Source organism: Corylus avellana, chromosome 10 (assembly GCF_965113065.1).
Source record: "Corylus avellana chromosome 10, dhCorAvel1.hap1.2, whole genome shotgun sequence".
NCBI classification, from domain to species: Eukaryota; Viridiplantae; Streptophyta; class Magnoliopsida; order Fagales; family Betulaceae; genus Corylus; species Corylus avellana.
The window spans coordinates 2,487,327-2,507,430 of NC_142499.1; the positions used below are offsets into that span (position 1 = coordinate 2,487,327).

Genomic DNA, 20,104 nt, shown 5'->3' on the forward strand with positions numbered 1-20,104 from the left:
AAAAAAAAGTAAAAGTTAATGACACTTTTGAGAAAAGATAAAAATCACTTTCACAAAATTTTGAAAGTGTTTTATTAAAAATAAAAATTGATAAATATTTTTATAAATTTAACAAAATATAACAAAAATTGTAGCACAACAATGGTGGTGTCGCCACCACTCTAATGGCCTTAATAGTGGCCGATAGGCTGCCGGAGCTTAGCGAAGGCTACCATGGGCCACTAGATCCAAAACGTAAATATGCTAGACGTGCTTTAGGTTTTGAGAATAATTTTGTAGTTTTGTTTTGAAATATATGTTAGAAATGGGGTCAAGTTGAAAATTAGTTTAGTTAGCTAGTTTTGATAAGAGTTTTCAGTTTGAGAAGTAAATAAGACTTTTATAGTAGTTTACCAAACGGAACCCATATTTTTAAAGCGGTTACTTGCCTAGTGGTCATGTTCTTTCTTCTCCGAGTGTCATATTTTTCATCGGCTATATTCTCCAACAGTCACATTTTTAGTATACATAGGACAATTTCCTCTACAATTTTCGTTCATCTCAATCCAAATTTATCTTTCATTCATTAATTGCTTTCCCTCTATAGATAATTTGTTTGAACTCGATGGCCTTTTATACGACTCTTCCTCCAAGTTATGTGAGAAAATGATAAGAGGCCTTATATTTAAAATCTTTGTAAACTTACCTGATCTATACTATTTTCCCTAAATGTTACCCCTTTGCAATCTGTTTTATCATTATGCATTCATATCCTTTTGTTGTACATTTGGGTATTTATGGACTAAAATGGGAAATTTTGTTTCTTAGTGGGGGAAATTGCTAAATTGGTCAATGTGGTTTGATATTGTAACAAATATATCCTTATAAATATATGCGGTATGCCTCAATAACAAAAATAATAATTCCGTACAAATTTTGATTATTTTTCCCTTAGAGCCCTTATGAAGTCACAATTTTACCCTAAAAAGATAATAATAATAATAATAAATAAAAATTGGGAGGGAAACACCAACATAGGTCATTGGGGGTTGGCCAATTACCCCTTTTGGTAGGGGGTTGACCATCCTAAAGGCATTTGGGATTGATTTACCAATTTTTGAGGCCAATTTATATGGGTGGTTAAGCCATTAAAAGTGGTTCGACCATTCCTAAAATCAACTAATAGAAGTAGCCAAACCAGTCTATAGTTCACAAGGGTAGTATAGTCACACTCAAATGTTTATATTGGGGATGATCCAATAGATTAGTTTAGGAGATAGTCAACCACTCTCATTTGTCACATAGAGGGTGGTCGAGGCTTACTTGAGGATGCTCCACTATCCTATTAAGCCCTTTCAAACAAAGCATTTTGTTTTTAAATAAAAAATAAAAAATATATTCCAAAACATATTAATAATAAAAGAAGCCCATTTTCCATTTTCCATTTTCACTTTTATTTTATTTTTATTTTTCAAAAGCTGTTAAAATTACCATGGGCCAAGTAAAACAATGGGCCAATCAACCCACCCACACACTATAGCAGTGGATAAGTTTTTCAGCAATGGCAAATAAAACACATTCCACTTTATTCCCAAAAAATCCTACCCATCACCCAACTCTCCCTATAACCTATCTATCCCCATAAGTCATTAGTCTCAATTTTTGGCCTCTTTATTCCCCCACCTTTGCCCCAGTCACCTGCCCTTTTCTTCAGATTCTCTCTCTCCCTCTGACTCCTCCCCCTCTCCCTCCCTCTCTATAAACCCCTCTACTTCGATCAGATCCCAGCACACCAACCGGAGATTATCCATCAGCAAGTCATCCATGACGCTTGGCTCAGGAGGATCCAGTGTCGTGGGTGAGCCCCTGGCCCTTTACCTTTTCATCCATAGTCTTCTCTGATCCTGTTATTTTTTTCCATATATCTACAAATCCGCTCCTGGGTTTGATGGATTTTTGTTGCTTATGCATTTTCTGCTAGATAATTTTTGATAGATTTGCTTAGATTAGTCACATGGCTTCGTGGGTTGCTTTTTATGTTTGACTCGTCTCCCTTGCATGATGGTTTTTTTTTTTTTTTTCGAGGAATTGCTACTTTAATGTCTCTTTGTTGTTCTTTTGTTTGGATAGATATTGATTTTTGCGTCAATCTGTTTTTGGGTTGTTTATTTATGTTCAAGTTTGTCTAGATTTCTTGTGCCGTGTTATTGTATTTGTGATTAATTCCGAGCTAGTTCTGAATTATTGTGTAATTGCAACTTTATTTCTTGATTTCATGTTCTGATGTAGGTTTGGTTTTGGCTAATTTGTTGTGGCATCTATTTGGTTTAGGAACGGTGCTTGTTTTGATGTGCTTTGCACGAGTGGAGTTATGGGAAGTGAGCTGAAGTTCTAACATAATCAAACTACGTTATGGGCTTTATTCGTGTTTGCTCCTTTATTGTTTTGTCTCCTATGGACTAAATAATAACTTTGAAGTGTCTATTACCAATCATGCAAGGGTCTACTGGGATTTTTCCTAGTATTTTTTTCCTTTTTTTATGTTTGATGAGCAGTTCAAAGGTTACTAAAACCATATGATCAAAGTTGTTTATGCATGCAAAACTCATGGCATTATCATTTTTACCCCGTTGGATGTTGCACCTATTGCATGAACATGAAGGTTTCTTTGTCCCTGACATTAACTCTGTGGTTCTTTCATATATCTTGTTTTTTCTTTTTCTTGAATTTGGTTGGGAAGCAAATGAAAATTTCTGTGAATTGCTCAGCAATGATCTAATCTCAAGATGAAGATGTATGGTAGCTTGTTGTTTATATGTTAATGCTATATTGAGCTTTTTATCATCGCTGGTAAAATAATAAGAGGCTTAAATATTAGAGGTTCCCTAGGCTGTCTGTTTTGGAGTTTGAGCAGCTACCATGAGGGTAAGCATACTTAACTGCAATAGCCACTGGATGAATTTTGTTCGTCTTTCACAAGACAAGAATTTGTAATTGTTCCTCCTTGATGGGACAATTACAAATTACCTGTGCTTGGTGGAGTCAGTTGTGAAAATTACCTGTGCTTGGTGGAGTCGGTCTCTGTCTCTGTCTCTTTGAATCTTCCCTTTTCCTATTGGATACTGAGTGCATGATCATTTCTCTTAAAGATGGTTTATCTGACCAAAGTCATTTTTAACATAAAAATATTTTACATGTACCATTATTATCAGTATCTGCAGTTTGGTGATTAATGGAATTGCAAGCACGTAGTCAATCAGATACATTGTTCATTAGACAAATCAGTAGCTAAGAAGTCCTTTATGGTATAAAATTTGAAATCCAAGGTTTTTCTGTCCAATATATGAACACTGCAAGTACATTTGTACGTATAGAAGACATGCTGGGGATGGTTTAGTTGAAAGATAGAGATGAACCAATTCAGAATACTCTGAGAACATTGAAAACAAAAGTTTGAAGTTTGCTCATACCTATGAATTCAAATCTACAGAAGCGTGGGAAGCAATCTTATACATAATGCTTGGATGTGTGTTTTTAAAAATGGGCATGGTTTTGGCTCAGACTGCAATATGCCAGAATCCAATACAAATTTAAAAAGAAATATGTAAAGTTACCCTATAGAAAAATAAATATGTTCAAAGAAGCTGTAATTAGTTTGACATTGCAGTCTGAGTTTAGGAGACATTTTCATTGTCATAAGAAAAACCATTGAAGAGTTCAATACTCTGAAATCTGTATTTAAACCACTAATTCTCCAAAGTTGAGTTTGTAGGCCACTAATTATCTGAAGTTGCGGTTGTAGGCCTTTTGATATATAGTCATGTTCGGGTATTCCTAATTTACTAATGTCAACTTTACAACTGTTTTGGCTTTTGATTGTATGAGTTTCCGTGCAGTCCCTCGGAACTTCAGATTGTTGGAGGAACTTGAACGTGGAGAAAAAGGCATTGGAGATGGAACCGTCAGCTATGGAATGGATGATGGAGACGACATCTACATGCGCTCTTGGACCGGAACCATAATTGGGCCTCACAATGTAATTGCCGTTTGTTTCCTCTCCCCTTTGATGTTATATATGTGTGTCTCTGTGTCTGTATCTGTGCCTAAACTATTCCAGCTGATGAAACATTTACAGTTGTTTGAACATGAACACAAGAACATTATCTGAATTATATGGAGATGGAACCTTACGCTTGATGCGCATAAATTAGTCCTTGGTTTTGACCTATAAGAGCAGGGCTGGATAAGAGACCTTGACTAATAAAATCTTATCTGTTTCCTTGCAACTTGAAATGCTTTCTGAAGCAATTGCTTTGGTGGTATCCTGCTGCCTTTATCTTTGTGGAGTCTATAGATTTGAGTTTTTAGCTTCTTTTGGCTGATTAGGTGGCATGTCAAAGCCTAGCTATAGGGTTAGGTCTTTGAGGTGGACGTGAATACACACACATGCTGCAGCACGTCTAAAGTGACTTGGATATCATAAATAGCTATACTTATGCTGAAAGGAAGCTTCTCAGTGAAGATGTTTTGGTTAGAACTCAAAAATTGTTCTTTCTTTAATATTGATGCCTCTACTAGATTTACATACCCATGCATGGTGGACATATGGTCAATCTTAATATTTTAAGACGTACTAAAATTTTGTGTTTGTTTTTAGTGTTTTCCCCTGATATGGGTTTCTTGCTTGTGCAATAACCTCTCTCTTTATTGGCCAGACCGTGCATGAAGGTCGCATCTATCAGTTGAAGTTGTTTTGTGACAAGGATTACCCAGAGAAGCCCCCAAGTGTTCGGTTTCATTCACGGATCAATATGACTTGTGTGAACCATGAAACTGGAGTGGTACGTTATAATTTCATTACATGCTTTAACTGATCTTCCTATGCTGCTGTGCGTTCTATATCTGCTGCAATTAATTATTTCCTTTCCTTGGGAGCTATGTAAACACTACTCACCAACCCACAGGATTGAATTCATGACCTTACCCTCATTTATGGGGACAGAAAAGGCCATTTGGTCTGAAGACTATTGGCATGACTGCAATGTATGATTTTCAGCTCTTAGCTTTTTTGTTTCCACTTTTCATTGGTTGAGAAGTGAAGATAGATCTATATATGGTAGAATAAATGGTGAGAGTCAAGTAGGTATATTTTTCCTATGTTAGTATAATTGGTTCTTGGTCACATGTTCTGTCATTCAATCACCATTCTATTTCTACAAAGAAAACTAGTCTTTATGCAGTTTTATGATAAGATAGTTGAACTGGGACAGGTGGAACCAAAGAAGTTTGGACTTCTTGCGAATTGGCAGCGAGAGTACACCATGGAGGATATACTGACTCAGCTGAAAAAGGAGATGGCGGCCCCACTCAATAGGAAGCTTGTCCAGCCTCCAGAAGGCACCTACTTCTAGCTTTGAAGATGTTATAGATATCATGGATCATATTGCATATGCAATATGCGATATGCAATATATAGTGTGTAATGCTTTGTTGATCCTTTTGAAGTGAGAATGCCCTGGAAAGTTTCTCCTATAGTCTGCAGGGCCTCATTGTTGTTTTGTCATCTTATTTTCTTTAACTCTGTTTAAAGATGCTGTTTGTTAATGGGATTTATATGTGTGTCAAGTATCAAAAGCCCCCCCTCCTCAAGTGTTATCTCAGTTCCTTCCAGCCTCATTATTGTTCTGAACTTGTCATCTTATTTCATCACTGCACTGTTTTTGCTTTTCTCAGTTGCAAGGAAAGGCGAGTGAAAATCACATTACATGAAAATACCGTGAAAATCACTCAACTTATGCTGCAAATTCTACACTCGAATGGCATGAGATGCTTTTAACGCTGGATCCTAAAGCATCCGGGGTCCCCTAATTAATCGAGCTCAGGTTATTACAAACCAACAGAGAAGTTGTTGCTTGGGCTCACGTAAATCATATTCGAATTAAATCTGCTTTTAACAAAAAAATGACGTGAAGCTGAGAGAGAGAGAGAGAGAGAGAGAGAGTTTTATATCCACCCAATTGCGGTGCCGTGCGTGGTTCAATTGTTATAGGATTAAATGGCGAGTAGCGACAGCCACATGAACGAATGGCAGGTTGTTGACTCTGTAGTTGATCGACTACGATGCATATCATAAATTCGAGTAATTTAATCTTCTTTTTATATCATTGCCCTATAAATTCAAAACATGGGTTCCTAACTTCCTATTCCTAACTTCCTAACAACGGACAAACTTGATAGAGACTTTCAACAATTTTGACAGCAAATATGTGAGAATTTTTATAAAATTTATATGTTTGAATAGGTTTTGAACCGTTTATATACTTATTTGGGCCGGTGGGTTCGGAGTTATAAAAGCTCTATCGCATATACCATCACAATTGTTAGTTTGTAAACAGTAAATTACTAATAATCCAAACATGGAACTTGTAAAAAAAAAAAAAAAAAACAAAGAGGAATGAACTTGAAAGCGACAGGCTAAAAGACAAGCGTGAGTGACCGAACTTGCGTCGTTGCTTGGGGCGGATTTTGCACGTCCCCCCTCTCCCCTTATTCGTTGCACCAAAATCAATGAGTCATTAACAGCTCACAATGACATTGCCCATTTAACTCAATTCACACGGTCTTCACGTTGTTGCCGACTCATCTTGCTTTCATTGCCTTCCTTGTATTTGTGTGAATAGCAGGAAGGTCAAAAGTCATAACTCGCCGACCCAAAGTTGTTGCCCTTTTTGGATTTGGATCGGTCCAAAATTTATTTACATAATTTACATGGAAAACACCCTCCAACAGGAAACTTTTAATTAATTATTGAGACAATAATTACTTTATTAAAATGTCAAGCAATTATATTTTTTTAACGAACCGTCTTTGAAGCAAATATGGAATCTTTCTCTGCGTTTTCTTTCCCCTATAAAAGTACTAATTGTTCCTATTTTTTGTCCTCCATCAAACCCTAGTCGCAGCGTCGTGAGAACTACAATTAATCCAAGAAAACTCTTCCTTCTTCTTATTATTCTTCTTCGTCTTGGGTTTGAGATTCAGTTTTAGCAAAGACGACGAACCGATCTGATCATGGGATCCGAAACAATCAGTGAATCGGAACCAGGGCATCCGTCTCATCGAGAGGTGGTAATACGATCGGTATGGTCGAAAAACTTGGACTATGAGTTGGCGTTGATCCAATCTGTGATAGATTTGTACCCGTGCATCTCAATGGACACGGAGTTCCCCGGCGTTGTGGTCCGACCGAACGCCGACCACTTTGGCATCCAGCTTCGACAGCCTGACCGGCATTATCTGGTCCTCAAGGCCAATGTGGACCGCCTGAACCTGATCCAGATCGGGCTCACTCTCTCGGACGAGAAGGGGAACCTCCCGGATCTTGGCACCAAAAACCTGTACATATGGGAGTTCAACTTCCGGGACTTCGACGTGGCGCGTGACCCCCACGCGCACGACTCGGTCGAGCTGCTGAGGCGTCAGGGCATCGACTTCGAGAAGAACCGGGAGTTCGGGATCGACTCGGTCCGGTTCTCCGAGATTATGATGTCTTCGGGGCTCGTGTGCAACGACTTGGTGACGTGGGTCACGTTCCACAGCGCGTACGATTTCGGCTACCTTGTGAAGATACTGACTCAGCGGGTCTTGCCGGACGATTTGATCGAGTTTCTGGAGCTTGTGAGGGTGTTCTTCGGGTCTAGGGTTTTCGACGTGAAGCACCTGATGCGGTTCTGCGCGAGCCTCTATGGTGGGTTGGACCGGGTTTCCCAGGAGCTCAGTGTGGTCCGGGTCATCGGAAAGAGCCACCAGGCGGGGTCGGATAGCCTGCTAACACTGCACGCGTTCCAGAAGATCAGCAAGGAGTACTTTGGCAAGAGCAATCCAATTGAAAAGTACGCTGGCGTTTTATATGGATTAGATGTATCTGATATTTGATGGAATCTATTACTTGTAGATTTCTAGTTGAAAATAAAAAGTAAAATCTATGCACATTTCTCTTAATCCATATTCTTTATTTGGCTATCTAATTTTTTTTCTTTTTTCTTTTTCAAATTTTAAGTTAATGAAAAATAGGACTTGAGTCTTGTAGACATCGTTTGGATTTTCAATGGTTCAGCTTTTGCAGTCTCAACATTTAACATTTTTCAATAATTGAAGTATAATCAGATATGAATCATTCAATTAAAAATAATAACTAGGAGTCTAAGAACAAATTCATAAAATCTGTTATTTCAAATTTTAGAAGTCCAAAGCTTCAAAGGTAGAATTTACTTTTAGAGGATATCGTAAGTTGATTGTTGAGCTGACAAAATCTGAACTATTCAATTAAGAATAATAATTCGGATTTAAAGAATCTATCAAAAAATTTAGAAGATCATAATCTGTAAGCTGAGAGAATTGGGATATGGATATTGTGAATGCGAAGCTTGGAAGTCAAAAGAGTTGGGCTTTTGGGAGATGTTTGAGAATGACGAATAAATGGCTTGGATCGAGACTTGAGTGTTTGTACATTGTGAAGACTTCAAGAAACTTGGAGAAAATATTGAAGAATTTTCCTAAAGAGGGGAATTTGAAGCTGGAGATGGGGAGGATAGACCTTGAGTTATGGAACATTTTCTTTACGGAGAAAATGGAAATCTTGCAAAAGACTTTGTTTTCTATGGTTGTGGAATATTCCCCGTTTCCGAGCGTTGACGTGTCACCAAATCAGTTCTAGCATGTGTGGGTCAGCTTCCGATGGTAGGTGGAGTTGGGGTCAATTATGGTTAAGGTATTTGAACAAAAGTCGAAGACAGTGTCAAATAGTATTGTAGAGGCAATTAAGGGTGGTCGAGTAACATTGATTGAGAGCATGCTTTTCAACCTGGGGGGAGGCCCCACCCACACTTCTCTGATCCAGTGCAGCCCAGCCGAAGGAAAGGAGATCACTGAAGATGAGAAGAAGAAGAAGAAAGAACGTACTGTTTACTACATTTGGTTGACCAGGCTTAGGCTCCTACTCCCTTTTCTAGCCCTCTTGTAGAGGAATTTCTTGTACAAGGTTGTTTGGATAACGAGTCTAAATCCCATCTAGTTAATTGGAAGAAGGATTGCACTTCTCTTCATCTTAGAGGGTCGGGGATCAAGAGTTTGGTTACTTTCAATCAAGCTCTATTGGGCAAGTGTATATGGAGGTTTGCTGTGGACAAAGAGGCTTTTTGGTGTCAACCTGTCAAGTAGTGGATAAAAAGTATGATAGTTTGGCGGGGGGTTGGTGTATGAACGTTGTTGTTGGGCCTTATGAGGTGAGTCTTTGGAAATATATTAGGAGGGGTTGGGATGCCTTCTCTAGTTTTGTTACGGTGATGGTTCTCGAACCAGGTTTTGGCATGACGTTTAGTGTGGAGATCATTTTTTGAAGGATACTTTTCCAAAGGTATTTTTCCTTGCAAGGAATAGGGATGCTCCGGTGGTTGTACTATGATTGCTACATTGGGACTTTAATTTTATCAGATTTGTGCATGATTGAGAGGTGGATTCTATTTCCTCTTCTTTTAATGTTTTGTATTCCATTAGGGTGGGTCCAGGAGGCGAGGAGAAGTTATGTTGGATTCATTCGAAAAGACAATCTTTTGAGGTAAAAACTTTTTACAAAGTTCTCATTCCCAATGTTGACTCCATGTTCCCTTGAAAGAGCATTTGGAGGATTAAGGCTCCTTTTGAGGATGGTTTTTTTTCCTGTCACTTGGACATCTTCCTTAGTAAACTTATCATTTTGGATAATCTCTTTGTGTTGTATGTGTAAAAAGGGTGCGGAAATTTTGGGTCATCTCTTTCATTGTACTGTCATGAGAGATTTGTGGAATATGGTCTTTAAGATGTTTGGAGGAGAGTAGCTTATGCCTAAACATGTAGTGGATCTTCTGGCTTGTTGGAAAGGAAGGGTCAACTGGAATGCGGTTGTGAATTTCTTATAAGTTGTCATGGATAATAATTTGACTGTGGCAGAGGATTTCAAGGGTGTATAAGATCTTTAGATTGATTTTCTCTTTGCATTAATATGGTTTACATTTTCTGGGGTTGATGTTGCTTTATGATTAGAAACTTTGGTTAATGAAGTAAGTTTTAACCACAGATTGTTTGAAATATTCCTTTTGGAAGGATTGAAGAACTTATGTGGATCAAAACTGAAAATATTCAAACTATAATTAAGATTCTTGTCTAAATAGATGAAGAGAAAAGGTTATTAAGCTCCCCTTTGCAGATATTCATTGTTTAGGATTGATAAGTTCTTATTGTCTATTATATTTAGTTTATGGTTTCAATAATTACTGCCAAGTGCCATTTTTAAAAAGGGGGAGGGGAGATTACTGACTAATTTGTTCAGGAATGAACCCTTCCATAATAAGTGTGGTGTGCCTGTAATAATAAAAGCGATCAAATAGATTTTTGAGCATTCCACTTCCATGTCCCAGAGGTTTTTCTGAAAGGACACTAAAGTAAGTCACTACCTTATGTGGATATCTGGAAACACTTCTTGTGTCGCAATTTTGTATAAATTCTGGAAGACGAAGCCAAGAGGAACTCTACCACAGTGCACATTGTCCCAACATTTGGCCCTACATTATTTCACTGGCCAAATTCCTCTCATAAGAAAATTTGAATTTGGAGATGCCTCTCAGAGTCTATTGTAATTTGATTGTGAGCCTTTCAAATTCTGAAATCATTAGTATTTTGGAAGAGAAGGAAGAATCAGATAAAAGTGACAAAAAGGGACATCGGAATTTGATATGTAAGAAAACTAAATATGCAAATCAATCCTAAGGGGCTTAGTTTGTAGCTAATCTGAAATTTTGGCTGAAGAAAAAGTTTATTGCATCCAATTGAAAACCACAAGGAATCAACTCTTTTCATGGTTGAAAGTTCATTAGATGTATCGTTTGCAAGAATTCCCAGCATGAATGCCTCTTCACTTGACCAGCTTCAAACTTCAATTTTTTTTTTTTTTTTTTCTTTTACCAATTCTTTATCCTAATGCAAGTCTTGTCCCAAGGAAATAAATGCAGGATACAATGGGGGTAGCTATAGCCCTACAGCTTTCCCCCTTCCCCACCAAAACCCCAAATAAAGAAGCAGCAGCTGATGAAGGCTGGATTTTATCATGGGTCCTTGTAGTCTGTCACAGAGGTTTTCCTTCTGTGGTGGGTTTGAATAATATCTTGATGGTTGTTGATCTTATTGAAAAGGGTGGTTTAGCATTAACCACTTTATCGTTTCTCTTCAGGGATGACTGTGTGCCTTACATTTTTTTTAAAGATGGGAATCTTATTGTGATGAACAAAGAATATAATTTATATAATTTGATTTCCATGGCTTATGGCATCTCTGGGATCTATGCAAGTTGGGTGTTTTTCCTAAGAGATGGTCCTTATGCAAGTTGCGGGATCTATGCTCAGGCAACTGTTGCTTTCTTCTTTTGCTTCAAATGGAGCACATAAGGGCCATTCTCGAGTTGCCACCTGTGAACCGTTTATCATGATCTATGTAGCACATACAGACTGCATGATGATTGGCTTCAGGAAAATCAGGTGATGCCTCCACAATGGTTATTACTATACAGGAAAATCAGGTGATGGCAGTATGACAAGTTGGCCTTACTAAGGCATGTGGGTGGTTTTAGACAGGTAAGTAATGAACATTTAACTCTGGTAACTGGCAAATACGCTTTCTACGATGGTATGAGAAGCTTAAACATTTTTTTATAGCTGTCATCTGGTAGAAAAAGTCATATTTTTGCATATGCAGCCTGGTAAAAAAGTCATATTTTTGCATATGCAGCCTGTGAGTCTTCGACACATATTGCTGAAGAAAGGGAACCATCACTTACTGAGCAATTATTTATGTAACACTTATTCTAAGATTATAAATTTCATATGGAGATATTTTAATAATTGTATTCATCACTTACTGGCATTAACAGTAGTTTTGCATGGCTTATGTAGATAGAAGGCAGGTCCATTGGCTGATTTGGCTCCTTATATGGTTTTGTGACATGCCAATACTTATTGTAGGGGCAAGTTAGCTGTAGAGATCACTTTGAAGTGCTTCACATTATTTTGGATTCATATAAACTTAGATAGTTGGCACAAATTCTTGACTTTGTTTTAGTTCTTGTTGTGATACCATGATTGAATCAAGATTTGCTCTAAATCAGAGTCTTAACTTTTTAGTGTTGTAAGTATCCTTAGTTCACTGTCTTTTGGTTTTGTCAAGAGTTTCTCATCTTATCATGGTTCTTGTAAATTCCTAGGCAGAGAAAGGATTTAGGGGACTGTAATTTGTTAGCACTTGAGAAACTTTTCGCAATGTTTGTCTATTATCGGTCAAGATCATAGTTTGTAGGTGGGCTGTGCTATTTGTCATATCCCCATACCACTGAGCTTATGTGGCAGTGTCAATTTTCCCTACCACTTCAGCCATTTTTTTTTAAAAAAAAATTGAAAATAGACACTGCCACTTCAGCTCAATAGAAAGGGAGTGGGATACGGGTGTGTCAAATAGAATTTCTCTTTGTAAAATACAAAATTGTCGATAGCAGCTCTGCATTTACCTTCTCTAAGATATCAAGAAATAGGAAAAAGAAACTGCAATCAGCCCTTAAACAAGTAACAAAATTGTTCCAATACTCCATTTTTATTTAGAGAGAAAAAAAGGTTCTTATACTGGAGACTTGGTCATTTTGGTTAAATATCCTTTTGGACTGTCATTTGCGAGAATAGATTTTTCATATGTACTTATTTTAATGGTGTCATGAAATCATGAAATGCTTTTATATGTTAGGCACCCTCTTTTTCGTTTAACTCAAGGAGAGGTATGGGATTCGGTCACAAGTAGTATTTTGCTTGGGTTTGCAGTGTTTAGGCAAATATGTAAGCCTATTTCATTAATTAACACGTGTAGATTTCGCCATTCACTATTTTTAAGTATATTAATGGTGCCAAAGTAGGCAATATCTGCAAGATTAATTTAAATATATTTAACTAGGTGTAAAAAATTTTGAAACTTTTGCCATGTGTAACATAAAATGGGCGGCCAATAGTTAAGCGTATAAATTTAAAGTCAAACATGAAATGCCTTTATGTTTATAAAGAAGAGTTGTTACGTGTATCCAACTGAAAATATATCACAATTTCCAGGAAGCTTTTGTCATCAACAGTGACGTTCTTTGATCATTTATGAAGTTAAGAAGCTAACAAAGGCTCCAAAAAGTAAAAATTCATGTTCTTTACTTTCTTTAGTTCAGACGCATCTTCTTAACTTATTGTATGTGAAACTACTTTAAGAAGTTGCTTTGGAAAAGTATAGGCCTTGATTTTGGTTATGACATGGTGCTATTGTAGATGAAGTGAGATGAAACTTTACATGTGATAATCCTTATAACGAGTAATTTCTTTTCATACAATATTAGTTACTTCAGAGCTGCTGTTTTTGTGAGCAGAAAGTAGCTGAAACAATACTCTCTAGTCATAATAAATAATCTCTAAGATCCCCTAATCACGATGAATACTCTCTGATCATACTTATTAAAAGAAAATTTATAACTTTTCTTCTTGACTTAAATAAGTGACAAATGTATAGTGGGTGTGACATGCTTTGGTTTACACATCTGTGTGTCAACATTTACATAGGATCTTTAATACCTGCCTTGAACCTCTATGTTGTTAAGTAGAATTGGACATGATAGACATGGATACATTTGGTCTAGTTTTTTGTACATCTATGAGTGATTGATGACTTTGTCTCTGGTTGCTTGGCCAAATGGGGTAGAAGGGGCTGGAGTCTCTAACCTGTGTAATCAAAGTTAAATTTCTATATGCTGCTTTAGTTTATGTGAGATTCTAACCTTTGCATTGGATATTGGGGTACCTTGTTGTGGGTGCTTGGGTTGGCAAATAACTAGGCTGCTTTCCTTTCTAAAAGAGGAAATTTCATCTTGCAGACATTATGGGACTCCCCAGCCCATCTTCATGGTTTAGGTCATTCTAATTACACATCGGATGGCTATATTTTTATTCTTTTACCAATCACTGTTTTGTGACTGGCTCTAATGCTTGTGTTTTATATTTGCTGTCTGAAACAAACAGCCCTTTCTACATTCGTTTTGGCTGCAAACTGGAGCCTGCAGAATTATGATGTGTTTTGGGATTTTTTATTTTATTTTATTTTTTAATTTTGTTTTTGGTTTAAAATAATGGTCTTATGTGACAAAGTGTGTTTTTAGGGTGTTATATGTTTTGAATTGTTTGTTAATGTTGTTGTTCTTAGTACAGAAAGCAAAAGGCAGGAATCATAATTTTAAGAAACAACCAAATCTGGGTGTGAGACCTTTTCTTTCCTTTCTTTTTCTTTAAAAAAGAAGAAGAAATGGTGGTTTCAGAGTCTTCCTTGCACATTTTATGTGGATTATGTTATGCAGAAGTTTGGTGTCTGCTGTCAATCATTTGGTGGATTATGTTATCAGAGGCTCATGCCCATGATTTTGAATTTGCAGTTAAAAATATGTATAGACCTCTTTTTTTTCTTTTTTTTCTTTTTCCAATTCTTTTAGGCAATTATTTATTTGTGGCTTTGATCGAATTAATGACAATCCATATTCGAGAGATATGTGTTTGCTTTTAACGTCAAATTCCTTAGAGCACTGAAGCCTGTTGCTTTTCAACACGCACATACTAACCTTTTTAGAGCACTGGAACCGGTTAACTCTTGACATATCAAAACACACAAAACAAAAATCAAGATTTAATTGATGAAATTAGAAGGAAAGATGTCAAATTGGCAATGACCACATACTTGAAAAGAAATTTAAATTCTAACAAAAAAAACTACCTAAAGATTTCAAAGCTTAAATCCCCAAGATCATAAGTATACTTGAAGAGTAATTCTATTTAACTACTCCATTCCCCTCCTGTCTCCCCAAATCTAATAGGTAACAAAAGGGATTTTTTTCTCAACATGAAATAACCTTTCCTCTAACACATGGTATGCATAACCTTTTTTTTTTTCTTTTCTTTTTTCCTAAGCAAGATTGCATAGCATTAGTAAAAAAGGAAAGGTACACATGGAGGGAGTGCAGACCCTAACAAATACCACAAAACAATCAAAACAGTACCATAAAAAACATAAAGGAAAAAAAATATATATATATATATATAGAAATGTGTAAAATATATGGTATGATTCAATGGTTTCTTTGCATTAGGCCAAAAAAAAGAGGCTTTTAAAGCGGCAGCTTCTGAGATAGTCCAGAAGATTGATTGCTTGAAGATACTATTGTGACGACTTAATAGCTACAGTAAAAAAGATTGCATTGAAATCAGTTGGACCGAAATTGCTTAAGAGGAGCTCCACTTCCGCGTTCAGTGAAGAGATGCTATGCTATTGACGTTTAGGAGACATTGGGTTTGGATTTAACAGTTCCTATTTCCAGAAAGGGGCACCATCTATGGAGAGGCTAATGGGAAGGCAAAGGAGAGAGAAGATGTAGAGAAGGGTCGAGAAACCTGAAACAAAGAAAAGCGTTGCGCATGCTGTACATATTACATGAGACCAAGAGAAGCTATAAAGGGTTGTTTAAGCAATTCCAACAACTTGTGGATGTATCACTTAATTATGCTACATTTTTTCTCATCATGGAATCGTATAATGAATAATACTCAATTAAAAAACTATGTGTTGAGTCATGAGTGTCTACTCTTTTTGATATAGTAGATCTAATCATTTGGTTGAGCAATTAATCCCCCATGAGCTACTCGTGAAAATCAATGAAAAAAAACAAAGATAAAGATATATTATTTATATTAATTTAGCTCTCTTTATTCTAAACAAGACAAAATGAATATCTCTTGGTGGTATAGTTCTAGGGCACGAATCAAATAATTGAGTTTCATAGATTCTCAATGTCCAAACCCCAGAGATTCATATTCATTTCCAGACAAATAACAACAGTAAGGGAATCAAATAATGTTTCAAATGGCAATTAAATCCTCCTAGGGTAATCTAAAAAAAAAATGGTCCCCCAGAAAACACGAATAATGGATAGGGTAGCCCACCTCCACAGAAAATTTACACCCCCACAGAAGATGCCCTACACAGGACCCCTTCAAATAAAGAAAGAGACCAGGAAAAGAAAAATGGAAATCTTGGCTCATAAATTTTCAGCTTGTTAGTCCCTTTTGTGCTGGTTGTGTATTTTGACCAGATATTGGTATCCATAAACAATGCCATCACCACCAAATTATACTGTTTGCGATGGTGGGGCATAAACACCCTACTCTGCTTTGTTGTGTAGCCCTCTGGTTGTGAATGCAACTGAATCTTGTTCCTAAAATTGTTGAAGTTCATCTTGTTATAAGGCTGAAATTTCTATCTTACAAGTTTGTATGTATGTCATATGCCTAAGGGACCACCTACAAATCATGAACAATATGGTCCCTTAAATTTTTTGGAGCCAAATTTCGAGCAATATGCATATTCCCCATATTGCTAACAATCTTGACAACAAAATTGCTGAGAATCTCTATCCGAATTTGTCATATATTAGTTAAGATTTTACTTTTTCTATTGTTCTTTTTCTATTGTTCTTTTTCTTAATCTTCACTGTTTCTTTGGAAACTTGTCTAGATTTAAGCTTATAGGGGTATTCTTACTTCAAATGGTTTTATCCATCATAGAGCGACGCGGCCTTCATTGGCTAGTAACTTTTACCTTTCTGATCTCCTTCTAGTTCACTGAGGTGTTAGTGATCTGTTTTAATTTGGTTTTTTAGTTTAGCCTTTATTTGCTTTCTATTTTTAATTTTCGTTGTAATTTCTTTTGAATGAATGAAAGTACTTAAACAATAAAAATAAATAAAAAACTAAGATTTCGCTTGCATCAAGTTCCAACCATCCGTTGGGATTGAAACATGCATTTCATAGCAAAACAAAAGGGACACGTATCCTAATCTCAACGGATCCTGTTACGAGTCTCATTGTAATCCATATAGGCCTCCCTGATTCCTGAATGAATGACATGATCATTTGATTACAACCCTAGGATTAACTGAAAGTTGCATTGGAGGTCAGTGTTCAAAAGACAAGATTGAACTGATGGAGCTAGGGTGACCTAGTATTAATGGAGGTTTTGGAAACAAGGAACAAGCCATTGAAGGTGAGGATGAGTTCTCTCTCTTCCTCATGCTACAGAATATCCCTCCAACCCATGAATTGGAGATGAAATAAATGAGTCTTACAGGTGTCTCAATCTTCACTCTGGCATGCATTGGTAGGCACGTGACAGAGAGTTAACGTCTTATAAAGATACTTCCATAAGATTTTCATCCCACTGTGCCCCCATTGGCCATATGTTTATCATCATCTTTTTTTGAATTTCACTTCTTCCCCCTCCAAATTTGCTGTCTTCATCAAGTGAATTCATTTTGCTTTGACTGCCAGAAGAGCCATCAGTCTCTACCTTTATTTAGCTATAAAAGATTATGGTTGAACAGCATTAAATTTGAAGATCAACACGTCAAAAGTTTTAGAGCCGATGAAATGCAGAAAGTTAGGCCATTAAACATGTTACACGTTAAACTGATCCAATCTAATGCCCGTACCCCAAATTGTGCCCGGCCCCACCAAAATCATAATCCAATTATATATACAATTTTTTTTTTTTTCTATTTTATTATATATACAATTTGAATTGGGCTTAATGGCAATACAATTAAAACCGGCTGTTCATTATTCTGATATACTACTAAGCAGTAAGTATATTGTACCCCCACCTTAAGTTGACATTTCCTATTAACTTACTGCTTAACATGTCTATCAAAATATAAATCAATTTTGATGGAAATCTGCAAGCTTCTCTATAAATTTAAAATAAAATTTTCTTAAGTTGGATAGATGTATTTAGAAAATTATTACCCACGGACGACTGGCTAGTAAATGGATGGTCTAGCATCTAAACAAACACATACGTACTTTCTCAGATCAACACATGTCAATTTTATATATTGCATTAGAAGAAATTTCAACCGCTTAATTTAAAAGAGAAATTTGTACTTCTTAAATTGCTAGCTAGCTTAAAACTCTTATGAAGTTTTATCTATATAATTTATTTTTTTGATTGCTCTGCTAATAGCATTTACAATAAAAACTATATAGTTTTCCTACAAACTCGATTAGATTGATATATATGTTCTTAGAGACTTAGAGTATACAATTTTTTCATATGATTAATAGGGCAAGTGATTTTCGCAAATGTTTTTACAAATGTACATAAACATTGTGTTATAAAATTAAACTAATGTCAATTTATCTGGATTGAAGAGTTTGGACCAAAAAAAAAAAAAAGGTTTTGTCCTAGCCACCCTTGGTTCTTATTTTTAAAAATAATGTTCTGTTTATATATATATATATATATATATATATATAGTGTAGTGTACTCACTTACTTATCCTTAATTAAAAACGGTTTGTTTTGATGTTTTCAAGAGAACATCAAGAAATATATTTTCTCAAACTATTTTTCGTTTTCAATTTTTTTTAAAAAATAAACATGAACATCATGTTTATAAAAACAGAATCACATGTTGTCTAAAATTTCCGATTCTTGAAAGGACATCATATTAATTGGTAACATACTAATTAAAAAAAAAAGAAAAAGAAAAAAAAACACTTAAAACAAAGCACTCTAAGTCTATATATTATTGAATGGGCTCAGCAGTCAGCTGAGCTGATGGAGGCCATTTACTTCCACGGCTAATAATTTAATACACACACAGAAAAAGACCCCTCCAGCCCTCCCCCTTTTCCTTTCCTTTATTCCAACTCCCCCCACTTGCGAGTTGCCAATCTCTCTCTCTCTCAACCCTCTCTGACTCTCCCATTAATGCCACATAAACATCTCACATCTCAAACCTCCAAAGCTCATCGCAGACAAGAAAAACCAGAGATGGGAAAGAAAATGAAACTCCCCTTCATTTTCAAAAACACAGAGGCAAGCTCTTCTTCGTGGCCTTGGCCTTCTTGTAAGCAACCCAGAACCCTCTCCTTCCGGACCCCCAGCGACATTTACAAGACCATCAACTCCATCTACTTGGATCCCGCCGTTAATGATCACGTGGTGGAGACGACGACCGAGTCGTTTTTCACCAACTCGTCCGAGTCGGCCAGCTTCTCGACAACCTCGGAATACTCCCGCGTGGATCCGGTGGAGACGTTGATTCGTGGGCTGCGGTCGGAGACAGAGAGGCTGTTTTTCAAGCCGGGAGAGACGAGCTCGATATTGGAAGAGGCGAAGGAAGGTGGGTTTCCTTTCAAGGAGAGCGTGGTTTTGTCAATGGAGTCCCAAGACCCTTACGTGGATTTCCGCAAGTCCATGGAGGAGATGGTGGAGGCTCATGGAGTGAAAGACTGGGATGCTTTTGAAGAGCTTTTGTGCTGGTATTTGAGGGTAAATGGAAAGAGCAATCATGGGTATATTGTTGGAGCTTTCGTTGATTTGTTAGTTGCTCTTGCATTTGCTTCTTCTTCTTCTTCTTCTTCTTCTTCTCATTCTCCTTCTTCTCCATTATCTTTGTATACTTGTTCATTTTCTTCTTCTACTCCTTGCATATCCTTAATAGAAGATGATGAGGAAGATGGCGATCCTCGTTGTTTATCTTCATTATCAGAAGGTGACGAGGAGATCGAAGAAAATGTTTGATTTAATGGAAATATATGTATACGCCGGTAGTTTTGGTAAATTATAGTGGAGCTTTTCTTTTTTCTTTTTTCATATTGAAGCAATTATTATTATTATTATTATTATCTCTGTGTACATAGTATACACGTGTGGAGAGAATGCAGGTGGTGTATAATGAGGGCAACGGGCGATTGCGTAGAACTGTAAAAGAGAAAGGTAATGAGACATGGGAATTCCAACTACTATTTTGGGAAATCTTTTTCAGAGCAAGTAATCCATATCATTGCATATATAAGACAAATTATAAGAATTTCTTGATATAAAAATACATTTGAAAATGAGATTGCTTAAACGGCATTCCTTCCGTTATAAATAACATCATCATGTACATGGGTTCCAGTAGAGACGAAGATAGAATT

At 36.6% G+C, this 20,104-nt stretch overlaps 3 protein-coding genes across 3 annotated transcripts; all 3 read left to right on the forward strand.

Annotated features, from left to right (window-relative positions):
• The first annotated feature begins 1,634 nt into the window (after positions 1–1,634).
• LOC132191927 (ubiquitin-conjugating enzyme E2 variant 1D) lies at positions 1,635–5,639 on the forward strand. The gene is made up of 4 exons (XM_059607061.2): positions 1,635–1,837; positions 3,876–4,015; positions 4,695–4,820; positions 5,250–5,639. The coding sequence occupies exons 1-4, from the start codon at positions 1,804–1,806 to the stop codon at positions 5,388–5,390; spliced, it is 441 nt and encodes a 146-aa protein (XP_059463044.1). The 5' UTR covers positions 1,635–1,803; the 3' UTR covers positions 5,391–5,639.
• Positions 5,640–6,789: 1,150 nt separating this feature from the next.
• Positions 6,790–7,994, forward strand: LOC132191811 (putative CCR4-associated factor 1 homolog 11). Its single transcript, XM_059606914.2, has one exon. The coding sequence runs from the start codon at positions 7,051–7,053 to the stop codon at positions 7,912–7,914; it is 864 nt and encodes a 287-aa protein (XP_059462897.2). The 5' UTR covers positions 6,790–7,050; the 3' UTR covers positions 7,915–7,994.
• Positions 7,995–18,783: 10,789 nt separating this feature from the next.
• Positions 18,784–19,804, forward strand: LOC132161613 (transcription repressor OFP13). Its single transcript, XM_059571772.2, has one exon. The coding sequence runs from the start codon at positions 18,891–18,893 to the stop codon at positions 19,704–19,706; it is 816 nt and encodes a 271-aa protein (XP_059427755.2). The 5' UTR covers positions 18,784–18,890; the 3' UTR covers positions 19,707–19,804.
• The last annotated feature ends 300 nt before the right edge of the window (positions 19,805–20,104 follow it).

Excerpts from the sequence above, each read along its gene's own strand:
- LOC132191811 (XM_059606914.2), top strand. The coding sequence starts at position 7,051 with ATGGGATCCGAAACAATCAGTGAATCGGAACCAGGGCATCCGTCTCAT.
- LOC132161613 (XM_059571772.2), top strand. The coding sequence starts at position 18,891 with ATGCCACATAAACATCTCACATCTCAAACCTCCAAAGCTCATCGCAGA.
- LOC132191927 (XM_059607061.2), top strand. The coding sequence starts at position 1,804 with ATGACGCTTGGCTCAGGAGGATCCAGTGTCGTGG. Across the intron at positions 1,838-3,875 it reads AGGAGGATCCAGTGTCGTGG|TCCCTCGGAACTTCAGATTG; the intron begins GTGAGCCCCTGG and ends GTTTCCGTGCAG. Across the intron at positions 4,016-4,694 it reads CCATAATTGGGCCTCACAAT|ACCGTGCATGAAGGTCGCAT; the intron begins GTAATTGCCGTT and ends TTTATTGGCCAG.